General features: G+C 44.1%; 1 protein-coding gene across 5 annotated transcripts in view; it reads right to left on the bottom strand.

Moving 5' to 3' along the window:
- Positions 1 to 15,090, bottom strand: part of ZFYVE16 (zinc finger FYVE-type containing 16) — a 103,893-nt gene that overhangs the window by 65,104 nt on the left and 23,699 nt on the right. For all 5 annotated transcript variants that reach the window (XM_069750960.1, XM_069750934.1, XM_069750951.1 and 2 more), the window contains 3 exons: positions 6,349 to 6,595; positions 5,415 to 5,537; positions 5,168 to 5,323 (listed from right to left, as the gene is read on the bottom strand). In XM_069750960.1, coding sequence (XP_069607061.1) covers positions 5,168 to 5,323; positions 5,415 to 5,537; positions 6,349 to 6,595 — 526 coding nt within the window. The remainder of the gene's footprint in view (positions 1 to 5,167; positions 5,324 to 5,414; positions 5,538 to 6,348; positions 6,596 to 15,090) is intronic.

The following is a 15,090-nucleotide window of genomic DNA, read 5'->3' as shown; positions in this document are numbered from 1 at the left end:
TCACTATCCTGAATGGTTCTGGTCAAGGCATATGCACAAGAGACCATAGCCTTAGCTACCCACATTGCAGCAAAAGAGGGAGAGAGCCGCGTCTGACGGTTCTAAAACTGAACCGCCAGATTTTCTGAAGGTCCATGGGGTCTTTAATGGAAGAACAGTCTGGCAAGGATAGGAGGGTTTTGGTGGACAGACATGATACCGAGGGATCTACCGTAGGAGACGGCACCGTTCCGTCTTTCTTTGGAACTACGAATAAGAGTAGAACCCCTTGAATCTCTCGTTTTCTGGACCGGAACAATGACTGTTTAGGCGTAGGGAATCGATGGCTCAATAGAAGGGTCATGCCTGTGCTTCTGTTTTTTTTTTTTTTTTTTTTTGGGGGGGGGGGGGGGGGGGTAACTGGAAGACACCAGGTCACTGACCCATTCGTCGTGAACGACAGAGAGCCAGGTATGACGAAATAGGAGTAGATGGCCGCCTACTCTGTTGGAATTGACGGGTCATTGAGCTGAAAATCTATGGGACCTTCCCTTGGACCAGGATTGAACGTTTCTTCCAGGACTGGTTGGACTTGTACGCAACTTGGGGGCCCCTGTCTCCATGGGATGAGAGTCCCGAGCCAGAGGAAGTAACTTTATTGGACCAGACAGGAGTGTTGTGAAAGGACCGGAACCACGTCTGTTGTTGCCGACGAAATGGTCGCTTAGTTCTGTTGGGGGAGGAGTTTACTTTTCCCTCCTCTGGAGATGAGCTGATCCAGCTGCTCTCCAAATAAACAACCGCTCTGGTAAGGCAGAGATGTTAAGAACTTTTTAGCAGCAGAGTCCACTCCCCATTCCACAATGCCCATCTAATGGTGATGGAGTTTGCAGCTGCAAGAGCGGCACAGTTAGCTGCGTCCAGGGAAGCGTGTACCAAATAATTCCCGGCTAGGGAGATCTGGTTTGCCACATCCGCTGCCTCCGGGGAAAGATCACTATCCTGAATGGTTCTGGTCAAGGCATATGCACAAGAGACCATAGCCTTAGCTACCCACATTGCAGCAAAAGAGGGAGAGAGCCGCGTCTGACGGTTCTAAAACTGAACCGCCAGATTTTCTGAAGGTCCATGGGGTCTTTAATGGAAGAACAGTCTGGCAAGGATAGGAGGGTTTTGGTGGACAGACATGATACCGAGGGATCTACCGTAGGAGATTCTGCCCATTCCTTCCGTAGATCCGAAGGAAATGGATATCTCGCTTCAAGGGGTTTCTGACCTGCAAAGTTTGTCCGGATGCTCCCTATTTCGCCGGACAATGTCCTGAAATTCGGGATGGTTAGACAAAACCTTATGAGAGCGTCTGGTCCTCTTGAAGGACAGCGCGTGATCAGGGGCACAATTAGAGTCCTCGTCAATCTTCAAAGTCTGATTGACGGCCTCAATGAGGATACCCACTGTCGCCTGGTAATCCGGAGAATCTAGATCAAGCGGCATATTGGCATCGGACTCAGTCCTGGTTACTATGAACTCCAGGTGAGGGGGAGAAGGAAGTGGAGCTCCGGTGTGGGAGACAAGATATGGACCCGTTTCCTAGATGCCTGTGGAGTTTTTGATTGAGAACGACCACTGCTAGCCGGTGGCTCCTGTGAGGTAGAGGAACCGTCTAAGACAGGCAGACCAATGCCCCGATCCGTGGTGGGATCTTGGAGGGACTCAATTGCTTTAGTCAGAGAAGCCATTGACTGTGACAGTAACAAAGCACACTCAGGGGGCTAGGTACACTGGGTTCAGTGGTGGCGGGGACTCCTGAGCACAGTCGGGATCACAGGCCTTGCAAAGTGGCGTTCTCTGTCCCCGTGGTAACGCAGACTGGCTAGAGGTACAAGAGGAGAAAAACACTGTTTTGTTGGCCTTTTTGGATACTTTAGGAAAAAATATTGTGTACCCCAAAATGTCCTTGCTGCGGCTATGCTCCAATAGGGAGGATAGTGTGTAGCAGAGCCCAGTGGTAATCGCAGAGAAGGGATATTATAACATATCTACAGCGCTCGCAAAAATTAAGCGACCACTGCACAGTTTTAGAAAAATCAGCTTCTCTACATGTCCGACAACCATTCCATTCCAGTGTCAGTTGAATTCCAACCAGAGTACACCTCATTCTACTTAATGTGCTTCTGATTAGGTGATCACCTGAACCAAATCTTATTTAACGAAGGAAAGTATAAAAAACACTGCTGTGGTGTTCACAATCCTCTTGCAATAGGACAAGCTGGATGGCAATACAAATGCTAGTAATATTCCCAAAGTAATCGGAGCGAAAAAATAACTTAACCATGCCAAAGGAGTTGAAAAGAAAAAAAAGTCTTGAGTAAAGAAAAGAAGGGCTCAATTCTGGCTTTACTAGCAGAGGGACACAGTGAGCATCATGTTGCCTCCATCCTTAAAATTTCTAAGACGGCAGTCCATTACAACAAGGTCAAGCAGCACATATTGGGACAACAAAGCTACAGACCGGCAGAGGGCGAAAACGACCCTCCACTGACCGGGATGACAGTTATCTTATTCGAATATCACTCAGCAACCGCAGGATGACATCAAGTGACCTACAAAAGGAAAGGCAAATGGCAGCTGGGGTGAAGTGCATGGCAAGAATAGTTCGTACCAGGTTCCTATTGGCAGGGCTCAAGTCACGTAAAGGTAGAAAAAAGCCTTTCATCAATGAGAAGCAAAGGAGAGCCAGGCTGAAGGTTGCCAAAGACCATAAGGATTGGACCATAGAGGACTGGAGTAAGGTAATCTCTGATGAGTCTAATTTTCAGCTTTGCCCAAAACCTGGTCGTCTAATGGTTAGACGGAGACCAGGAGAGGCGTACAAGCCACAGTGTCTTGTACCCACTGTGAAATTTGGTGGAGGATCGGTGATTATCTGGGGATGCTTCAGCAAGGCTGGAATTAGGCAGGTTGTTCTTTGCGAAGGACGTATGAATCAAGCCGCATACAAGGTTATCCTGGAAAAACAGTTGATTCCTTCTGTTCAAGCAATGTTCCCCAACTCTGAGGACTGGTTTTTCCAGCAGGACAAAGCACAATGCCACACAGCTAGGTCAATCAAGGTGTGGATGAAGGACCACCACATCAAATGCCTGTCATGGCCAGCCCAATTTCCAGACCTGAACCCTATTGAAAACCTCTGGAATGTAATTAAGGAGGAAGATGGATAGTCACAAGACATCAAACAAAGAACTGCTTAAATTTTTGTACCAGGAGTGGCATAAGGTCACCCAAAAGCAATGTGAAAGACTGGTGGAAAGCATGCCAAGACGCATGAAAGCTGTGATTAAAAGTCATGGTTATTCCACAAAATATTGATTTCTGAACTCTTCCTGAGTTAAAACATTAACATTGTTGTTACTAAATTATTATGAACTTGTTGTTTTTGCATTATTTGAGGTCTGCAATCAATGCATTTTTTTTTTATTTTGACCATTTCTCATTCTCAGAAAATAAATACAAAATTGATTGCTTGGAACTTCAGAGACATGTCAGTAGTTCATAGAATAAAAACAATTTACACTTTACTCAAAAATATACCTATAAAGAGAAAAATCAGACAAACTGAACATTTTGCAGTGGTCTCTTAATTTTTGCCAGAGCTGTATATATAGCACCGTCCAGATCTTACCCTGGTCCTGTGGCCCCTAGTGAGCAGTCCTCTGCAGAGGAATAGGCAGGCTGTAGGAGCAGGGAGCCGGCCTGTGAGAAGGATCCGATGCGATCGGTATGGGAGCCGTGGGGGATGTCACCATGTGCGACCAGGCTGCATGTTCAGAACAATGCCGGTGGGAAAAGATGGCCGCTGAAAGTCCAGGAAGTCTCGCCTTGTGCGAGAAGCACAAAAAAGAAGGCGGTGACAGCGCTATTGTCCCATAGACGCGGACAGCGAGGAAAGATGGCCGCCGAGATTTGCCGGGGGAAGTGTTGCCGAGAACGAGACGCGCCAAGAAGGCGGCGGAGCTGGTGCTGCTACCTCAAAAAATGGGCGGAGCACCGCCGCAACGTCATGACAAAGGGCCGGAGCTTCCTTAGAGTAGGCCCAACTCAGGGTCTAAATTTTTCGTGTCGGCTGGAAAGCGCCCGGGGGAGAGGGGAGGCCGTGAAGTAAGCGCTTCACCCGCTGGTGCCGGAGCCCTCCGCCAGTGCTGATGCTCTCGCCACACCACGTCCTGGGCCCACACTTATCGGTGGTGTGCGTCCCGGTCTGGAGACCTCCGCAGCACAGGACCTGGATTTTGAGAAGCACTTCTGCTTTCAGGTCAGTTGCATTATGGACGGTGCAAGGAACCTTCAATCGACCATCCCTTTGACAGGGAGGTGGAGAGGGACTGTCCGCCCTCCATTCATCACTGCTGTTCAGTCAGTGGCGATGCAGTGGCGGCCGCACGGACACCATCACAGCCTCTGTACATCCAAGGGGTTAAATCCCCTAGGATGGAACAGGGCTGTTGGTCCGGCTATGTAAGCCTGGATGCAGAGGGGAGGTACATGGAGGTGACACTCCATGTTCTCATCTGTTGTAGGTGTGGGGAGAGCGGTGCCCTGAAAAGACCAGTCACCCCTAAAAACATCTCGGCACAGTGAAGAAAAAACATTGCAGGAGGGGGTACGTGGAGGCGACTCTTGACTTTCCCGCCTGTTGTAGGTTTGGGGAGAGCGGAGCCCTTAAGGGATCCGTCGCCCATGTAATCCTTGAAGATACAGAAGTAAAAATAAAAATGAAAAATAAAAAGGCTATAGATGTGATCTGAAGATCAGACCACATGCACCTCCTACTGACACTAAGTATACTGCAGAGGAGGAGCTAATCTTTTGTGTGTCCACTTAGTGTCAGCCTACTAGTGGCAGCCGTATAACACACATAGTCCTGTGTCCCCAATGAGGCGAAGGAGAAATCCTCCCAGTGTATACCTCCAATATCAGTTTTTACAATTATGAAACGTTACATATTGTGCCAACATAAGACTGAAAAGGATGTGATGGAGGATCAGATCATTGTGCTCTCAGCCTGTCGGCATTACAAGTCTAGTAATACTAGCAGACTGTCGCCACAATGCTCCTCTCACATTCTTGGATAGTCTTACAGTCCAGGGGAGCATGAAGGCACAGGACAGAAGTCGCCATCACACCGTACCTTTCTGTGCATCCTTGTAGATGTTTACCATTAGTTTAAATACATCCTTTGGAACACAGTCTTCATTCGGCAAGCAATTCAATATTACTACAATTTCAGCTTGGCCTAAGCCATGTAGTCCATTCGTTGCAAAAAACCAGCACTTTTCTGAAGCATCTGAAGAAAATCCAAAAACAATGTAATAAGTACTATTCATGTGGCTTACCTGTTGCACCATGGATAGCTGGAAGTCTTAGAGCTTACTTACAAGTTACTAACTTGACATTAACAAGTAAATTAGCATTTAGGATAAATGTTATTGGGGTAGGCCCATCGTCTTCCAAAAGTAACATGACTCCTTCATGGGTTGGTCTGTTTTCCACCACAGAATCTGCAATATATGAAATATGGAAGAGGTCAATAGCTCAACAAACATGTGTACTAGGTATAAAAAGGAAACAAGGTATTCATTCACGTCACATTAATAAATAATAGCTCACAAATCTCCCATTAACAGCCAGGGTATACACAGTTTCTTTTAAATAGTTTTGCAAGTTGCAAAAAAACCCACAATTTTACCGAAATGGATAATGTAAGAAATCCCAGGAATTCTGTGCTTGATTGTCCAGATGAAGGCACATCTGGGTGTAGACCATATTGATGTAGAAATACACAAGGAATCACACACCAAAAGTTTCTTCAAGAAGTGGAACACCCTTATGGGATCTCATTACTCAAGGAAAATTGTGCGCAGATTACAAACACTACTTGGTAATTAACTGCTTATCTGCCAGGTTGGTCAGAAATCCTGAAACCAAACAATCACTTTACCAACCAAACTCCCCAAGAGGAGACAGAGTGGTCTTCGCTTCTGAGATTGGTGGTCAGCACCAAATTTTGGCTACAAACTTGTGAAACCCATGCTACTTGTACTGTAATGCCAGGAGATTGGAAGCATTCTCAGATGGCAAATAATACTACAGTCCTTTATCATTGTCCCTCCATTCTTCTCCATATTATGTATCTGGTGTAAATCTGGCATATTTTACGTAATAACATTTTGATGCTTTTGTAACACCCAGGTATTGGCCAAGTTTACTTTTCATCATAAAAGTACATTAAAGACCAATAAGAATACTTAAAAATATACCACCTATATGTTAATAATATCAGCATAAAGTGTTTAACTTCACAGCAATTACCTTCATTTTCTCCAATTGTCATTAACAGAGGGGGCAGGCCGGCTTCATCGTCGGGAATCAGACTGACATCTCGGCTCACGCATTTCTCAATGCAGCACAGCATCCTGTAATCCGACGCAGCAGACACTTTGAAGACACTGCTTGTTTCCTCTTTGGCAGACACCTCCGCCGTGGGCTCTTCATGTGGGGTTTCTGGCTTTTCTATGTCATCAGATTGCTTCGGACTATCCTGAAGAGATCCGAGGGCCTGCAGAGAGAAATTTGGCATTTTCGGATGGAATTGTTTCTGATGTCCATAACCTCAGGTACTCATCCTTTACTTTTTAGCTCAGTAATTCTACCACAATGCTTATTCAGATCCAATCACTTTTGAACATCCCACTAGTCAGGCTTCAGTCACATATCCGTATGTCCAAGTCTGTTATTCAGACAGGCCTCATAGGATATATGGTATATATGAGGCTGTCAAGTTTGGGATAAGGAGACGAGTGACGGGTCTGTGCACCGTGGTTTGTACTCGGCAGCAACACAGATGTGCGAATCGGCCTTACTTGATATTAGAGAAAAATAGACAAATTAATAGGAACAATCATTGCTTATATCCATACAATGAAAATCTGTCCGGATCATGTGATGGACACACAGTAGCATGGTTCCTAACAGGATCTGGCTCTGAACACTGTACAGCATGGAGCCATGCACCGGTGTGTTCATCACATGGACGGGACAGATTCATTCTTCAGAGGTAAACAAAAGTTTCTCTGCAAATCCTAACAAATTTGTGATGTGGGTACCTTTAATTTGTTCCTCCTAGCTGCAGAATTGGATTAAGAAAAATATAAATACGGCAGAGTTGGGAGATTTCATTAGCCCTCGGCTTCTATCGCAACCAATCGACACTGTGATAACGCTGCAAGGGGGACCACGGGCATAATGCCTCCTACATGCCAATGTCAGAGATGGACTGCGGCATATAAGTGGATAAACAGTGATTTCAGCTAGCCACACAGCCTGCTCCATAGAGGCACAAATGACATGCATGGCACATGAAGAGGTTAACTCCTTTACCCCCAAGGGTGGTTTGCACGTTAATGATCGGGCCAATTTTTACAATTCTGACCACTGTCCCTTTATGAGGTTATAACTCTGGAACGCTTCAACGGATCCCGGTGATTCTCACAATGTTTTCTCGTGACATATTGTACTTCATGATAGTGGTAACATTTCTTTGATATTACCTGCGTTTATTTGTGAAAAAAAAACGGAAATGTGGCGAAAATCACGAAAATGTGATTGAAAATAACCAAGTGTGACACCATTCTAAAAACTGCACTCCTCAAGGTGCTCAAAACCACAAGAAATTTATTAACCCTTCAGGTGTTTCACAGGAATTTTTTGAATGTTTAAATAAAAATGAACATTTAACTTTTTTCACAAAAAATTTACTTCAGCTCCAATTTGTTTTATTTTACCAAAGGTAACAGGAGAAAATGGACCCCAAAAGTTGTTGTACAGTTTGTCCAGAGTACGCAGATACCCCATATGTGGGGGAAAACCACTGTTTGGGCGCATGGCAGAGCTCGGAAATGAAGGAGCGCCATTTGACTTTTCAATGCAAAATTGACAGGAATTGAGATGTGACTCCATGTTGCCTTTGGAGAGCCACTGATGTGCCTAAACATAAAAACCCCCCACAAGTGACACCATTTTGGAAAGTAGACCCCCTCAAGAACTTATCTAGATGTGTGGTGAGCACTGTGACCCATCAAGTGATTCACAGAAGTTTACAATGCAGAGCCGTAAAAATAAAAAATCATTTTTTCATAAAAATGATCTTTTCACCCCCAATTTTTTATTTTCCCAAGGGTAAGAAGAAATTGGACCACAAAAGTTGTTGAGCAATATATCCTGAGTACGCTGATACCCCATATGTGGGGGTAAACCACTGTTTGGGCGCATGGCAGAGCTTGGAAGGGAAGGAGCGCCATTTGACTTTTCAATGCAATATTGACTGGAATTGAGATGGGACGCCATGTTGCGTTTGGAGAGCCACTGATGTGCCTAAACATTGAAATCCCCCACAAGTGACACCATTTTGGAATGTAGACCCCCTAAGGAACTCATCTAGATGTGTTGTGAGAGCTTTGAACCCCCAATGGTTTCACTACAGTTTATAACGCAGAGCCGTGAAAATAAAAAAATCCTTTTTATTTTTCCACAAAAATTATTTTTTAGCCCCCAGTTTTGTATTTTTCCAAAGGTAACAGGAGAAATTGGACCCCAAAAGTTGTTGTCCAATTTGTCCGGAGTACGCTGATACCAAATATGTGGGGGGGAACCACCGTTTGGGCGCATGGCAGAGCTCGGAAGGGAAGGAGCGCCATTTGGAATGCAGACTTAGATGGATTGGTCTGCAGGCGTCACGTTACATTTGCAGAGCCCCTGATGTAACTAAACAGTAGAAACTCCCCACAAGTGACACCATATTGGAAACTAGACCCCCAAGGAACTTCTCTAGATGTGTTGTGAGAACTTTGAACCCCCAAGTGTTTCACTACAGTTTATAACGCAGAGCCGTGAAAATAAAAAATCTTTATTTCCACAAAAATTATTTTTTAGCTGCCAGTTTTGTATTTTCCCAAGGGTGATGTGCCTAAACAGTGGAAACCCCCAATTCTAACAAACCCTAATCCAAACACACCCCTAACCCTAATCTCAATGGTAACCTTAACCACACCCCAACCCTGACACACCCCTAACCCTAATCCCAACCGTAAATGTAATCCAAACCCTAACTGTAGCCCTAGCCCCAACTTAACCCTAACCCTAGCTATAGTGGGAAAATGGAAATACATACATTTTTTTATTTTTATTTTTAATCAACTAAGGGGGTGATGAAGGAGGGGGGGGGGGGGGGTTTCATTTACTATTTACAGCGGGTTTTCTAGCGGATTTTTATGATTGGCAGATGTCACACACACTAAAGAAACTTTTAATTACAAAAAATATTTTTTGCGTTACAACATTTTGAGAGCTATAATTTTTCCATATTTTGGTCCACAGAATCATGTGAGGTCTTGTTTTTTGCGGGACGAGTTGACGTTTTTATTGGTAACATTTTCGGGCACGTGACATTTCTTGATCTATTTTTTTTTTTCCCGATTTTTGTGAGGCAGAATGACCAAAAACCAGTTTCTCATGAATTTCTTTTGGGGGGATTATACCGTTCCGCGTTTGGTAAAATTGATGAAGCAGTTTTATTCTTCGGGTCAGTACGATTACAGCGATACCTCATTTGTATCATTGTTATGTTTTGGCGCTTTTATACGATAAAAACTATTTTATAGAAAAAATAATTATTTTTGCATCGCTTTATTCTGAGGACTAACTTTTTTGCGGGACGTTTTCAGCAGTACCATGGTTGTTTATATCCTTTTTGATTGCGTGTTATTCCACTTTTTGTTCGACAGTATGATAATAAAGCGTTTTTTGCTTCTTTTTTTTTACGGTGTTCACTCACGGGGTTAACTAGTGGGACAGTTTTATAGGACGGGTCGCTACGGACGCAGCGATACTAAATGTGCACTTTTATTGTTTTTTTTTTTATTTAGATAAAGGAATGTACAGTATTTATTGGAATATATATATATATATATATATATATATATATTTTTTTTTTTTTTTTTTTAATTTTAAATAGGATTTTTTTTCCCACACTTGTAATTTATTTTTTTTTTTTTAACCCCTCTGTGACCTTAGACGTACTATCCCGTCGAGGTGCCCTGGGCTTATCTGACCCTGGACGGGATAGTACGTCATAGCCGATCGGCCGCGCTCACGGGGGGAGCGCGGCCGATCGCGGCCGGGGGTCAGCTGCTTATCGCAGCTGACATCCGGCACTATGTGCCAGGAGCGGTCACGGACCGCCCCCGGCACATTAACCCCTGGCACACCGCGATCAAAGATGATCGCGATGTGCCGGCGGTGCAGGGAAGCACCGCGCAGGGAGGGGGCTCCCTGCAGGCTTCCCTGAGACCCCCGGAGCAACGCGATGTGATCGCGTTGCTGCGAGGGTCTCACCTCCCTCCCTGCTCCCTCCAGCCCCGGATCCAAGATGGCCGCGGATCCGGGTCCTGCAGGGAGGGAGGTGGCTTCACAGAGCCTGCTCAGAGCAGGCACTGTGAAGCCTGCAGCGCTGCATGTCAGATCAGTGATCTGACAGAGTGCTGTGCAAACTGTCAGATCACTGATCTGTGATGTCCCCCCCTGGGACAAAGTAAAAAAGTTAAAAAAAAAATTTTCCAAATGTGTAAAAAAAATTAAAAAAAATATTCCAAAATAATGAAAAAAAAAAAAAATATTATTCCCATAAATACATTTCTTCATCTAAAAAAAAAACAAAAACCAATAAAAGTACACATATTTAGTATTGCCGCGTCCGTAACGACCCGACCTATAAAACTGTCCCACTAGTTAACCCCTTCAGTAAACACCGTAAGAAAAAAAAAAAAACGAGGCAAAAAACAACGCTTTATTATCATACCGCCGAACAAAAAGTGGAATAACACGCGATCAAAAGGACAGATATAAATAACCATGGTACCGCTGAAAGCGTCATATTGTCCCGCAAAAAAAGAGCCGCCATACAGCATCATCAGCAAAAAAATAAAAAAGTTATAGTCCTGAGAATAAAGCGATGCAAAAATAATTATTTTTTCTGTAAAATTGTTTTTATCGTATAAAAGCGCCAAACCATAAAAAAATGATATAAATGAGGTATCGCTGTAATCGTACTGACCCGAAGAATAAAACTGATTTATCAATTTTACCAAACTCGGAACGGTATAAACGCCTCCCCCAATAGAAATTCATGAATAGCTGGCTTTTGGTCATTCTTCCTCACAAAAATCGGAATAAAAAGCGATCAAAAAATGTCACGTGCCCAAAAATGTTTTCAATAAAAACGTCAACTCGTCCCGCAAAAAACAAGACCTCACATGACTCTGTGGACCAAAATATGGAAAAATTATAGCTCTCAAAATGTGGTATTGCAAAAAATATTTTTTGCAATAAAAAGGGTCTTTCAGTGTGTGACGGCTGCCAATCATAAAAATCCGCTAAAAAACTCGCTATAAAAGTAAATCAAACCCCCCTTCATCACCCCCTTAGTTAGGGAAAAATAAAAAAAAATGTATTTATTTCCATTTTCCCATTAGGGCTAGGGTTAGGGCTAGGGTTAGGGCTAGGGTTAGGGCTAGGGTTAGGGCTAGGGTTAGGGCTAGGGCTAGGGTTAGGGCTAGGGTTAGGGCTAGGGTTAGGGCTAGGGTTAGGGTTAGGGCTACAGTTAGGGTTGGGGCTAAAGTTAGGGTTAGGGTTTAGATTACATTTACATTTGGGAATAGGGTTGGGATTAGGGTTAGGGGTGTGTCAGGGTTAGAGGTGTGGTTAGGGTTACCGTTGGAATTAGGGTTAGGGGTGTGTTTAGATTAGGGTTTCAGTTATAATTGGGGGGGTTTCCACTGTTTCGGCACATCAGGGGCTCTCCAAACACGACATGGCGTCCGATCTCAAGTCCAGCCAATTCTGCGTTGAAAAAGTAAAACAGTGCTCCTTCCCTTCCGAGCTCTCCTGTGTGCCCAAACAGGGGTTTACCCCAACATATGGGGTATCAGCGTACTCAGGACAAATTGGACAACAACTTTTGTGGACCAATTTCTCCTGTTACCCTTGGGAAAATACAAAACTGGGGGCTAAAAAATAATTTTTGTGGGAAAACAAAAAGATTTTTTATTTTCACGGCTCTGCGTTATAAACTGTAGTGAAACACTTGGGGGTTCAAAGTTCTCACAACACATCTAGATAAGTTCATTGAGGGGTCTACATTCCAAAATGGTGTCACTTGTGGGGGATTTCAATGTTTAGGCACATCAGTGGCTCTGCAAACGCAATGTGACGCCTGCAGACCAATCCATCTAAGTCTGCATTCCAAATGATGCTCCTTCCCTTCCGAGCCCTCCCATGCGCCCAAACGGTGGTTCCCCCCCACATATCGGGTATCAGCGTACTCAGGACAAATTGGACAACAACATTTAGGGTCCAATTTCTCCTGCTAACCTTGGAAAAATACAAAACTGGGGGCTAAAATATAATTTTTGTGGAAAAAAAAATATTTTTTATTTGCATGGCTCTGCGTTATAAACTGTAGTGAAATACTTGGGGGTTCAAAGCTCTCACAACACATCAAGATGAGTTCCTTAGGGGGTCTACTTTCCAAAATGGTGTCACTTGTGGGGGGTTTCTACTGTTTAGGTACATTAGGGGCTCTGCAAACGCAATGTGACGCCTGCAGACCATTCCATCTAAGTCTGCATTCCAAATGGCGCTCCTTCCCTTCCGAGCCCTCCCATGCGCCCAAACGGTGGTTCCCCCCCACATATGGGGTATCAGCGTACTCAGGACAAATTGGACAACAACTTTTGGGGTCCAATTTCTCCTGTTACCCTAGGGAAAATACAAAACTGGGGGCTAAAAAATAATTTTTGTGGGAAAAAAATTTTGTTTTATTTTTATGGCTCTGCATTATAAACTTCTGTGAAGCCCTTGGTGGGTCAAAGTGCTCACCACACATCCAGATAAGTTCCTTAGGGGGTCTACTTTCCAAAATGGTGTCACTTGTGGGGGGTTTCAATGTTTAGGCACATCAGTGGCTCTCCAAACGCAACATGGCGTCCCATCTCAATTCCTGTCAATTTTGCATTGAAAAGTCAAACGGCGCTCCTTCCCTTCCGAGCTCTCCCATGCGCCCAAACAGTGGTTTACTGCCACATATGGGGTATCAGCGTACTCGGGACAAATTGGACAACAACTTTTGAGGTCCAATTTCTTCTCTTACCCTTGGAAAAATAAAAAATTGGGGGCAAAAATATAATTTTTGTGAAAAAATATGATTTTTTATTTTTACGGTTCTGCATTATAAACTTCTGTGAAGCACTTGGTGGGTCAAAGTGCTCACCACACATCCAGATAAGTTCCTTAGGGGGTCTACTTTCCAAAATGGTGTCACTTGTGGGGGGTTTCAATGTTTAGGCACATCAGTGGCTCTCCAAACGCAACATGGCGTCCCATCTCAATTCCTGTCAATTTTGCATTGAAAAGTCAAATAGCGCTCCTTCCCTTCCGAGCTCTCCCATGCGCCCAAACAGTGGTTTACTGCCACATATGGGGTATCAGCGTACTCAGGACAAATTGGACAACAACTTTTTGGGTCCAATTTCTCCTGTTACCCTTGGTAAAATAAAACAAATTGGAGCTGAAGTAAATTTTTTGTGTAAAAAAAGTTAAATGTTCATTTTTATTTAAACATTCCAAAAATTCCTATTAAACACCTGAAGGGTTAATAAACTTCTTGAATGTGGTTTTGAGCACCTTGAGGGGTGCAGTTTTTAGAATGGTGTCACACTTGGGCATTTTCTATCATATAGACCCCTCAAAATGACTTCAAATGAGACGTGGTCCCTAAAAAAAAATGGTGTTGTAAAAATGAGAAATTGCTGGTCAACTTTTAACCCTTATAACTCCCTAACAAAAAAAAAAATTGGTTCCAAAATTATGCTGATGTAAAGGAGACATGTGGGAAATGTTACTTATTAAGTATTTTGTGTGACATATCTCTGTGATTTAATTGCATAAAAATTCAAAGTTTGAAAATTGCGAAATTTTCAAAATTTTCGCCAAATTTCCGTTTTCACAAATAAACGTAGGTACTATCAAAGAAATTTTACCACTATCATGAAGTACAATATGTCACGAGAAAACAATGTCAGAATCACCAGGATCCGTTGAAGCGTTTCGGAGTTATAACCTCATAAAGGGACAGTGGTCAGAATTGTAAAAATTGGCCTGGTCATTGACGTGCAAACCACCCTTGGGGGTAAAGGGGTTAACTTTCTTACTTTGCCCCGGGGGAGGGGGGGTTGTTAAGGATCACATTATTTTGACAGATCGCTGATTTGACACTTTGCTGTGCACTGTCAGATCAGCGATCACACAGGCACAGCAGGGAGGCTTACCAGCGCTTGCTCTGAGCAGGCGCTGGTAAGCCACCTCCCTGCAGGACCCGGATGCAGCCCCGCGGCCATTTTGGATCCGGGCCTGCAGGGAGGAGGAGGTAAGAGACCCTCGCAGCAACGCGATCACATCGCGTTGCTCCGAGGGTCTCAGGAAAGCACGAGGGAGCCCCCTCCCTGCGCGATGCTTGCCTATACCGCCGGAACACTGCGATCATGTTTGATCGCAGTGTGCCGGGGGTTAATGTGCCGGGGGCGGTCCGTGACCGCTCCTGGCACATAGTGCAGAATGTCAGCTGCGATGGTCAGTTGACACACGGCCGAGCTCCCCCCGTGAGCGCGGCTGATCTCTCTGGACGTACTATTTCGTCCTTGGAAAGTAAGGCCCACCCCACATGGACGAAATAGTAAGTCCAATGGTAGAAAGGGGTTAAAGACTGTATACAATGGGTCTTGAAATGGCACTACCAGGGTGGCAGTATGCCAGGTGGACAAACCATTCACAGTTTGCCAAATTCACATAAAGGGTATAAAAATATTCAGAGGGTATGAGTGAAGCACATGATTTTTTTAATGCTAATTTTGGCAACATAAAAATCCAGCCTAAAAGTAGGTGAGAAACTTGTATCACTTTGGACAATACACAATAGTTTTGGTTAAAACTATAATTATAAAT

The sequence above is a fragment of the Ranitomeya imitator genome, chromosome 1 (assembly GCF_032444005.1).
Source record: "Ranitomeya imitator isolate aRanImi1 chromosome 1, aRanImi1.pri, whole genome shotgun sequence".
NCBI lineage: Eukaryota > Metazoa > Chordata > Amphibia > Anura > Dendrobatidae > Ranitomeya > Ranitomeya imitator.
Note: the sequence above shows the minus strand (reverse complement) of the source record. Positions and strands in the feature narration are given on the sequence as shown.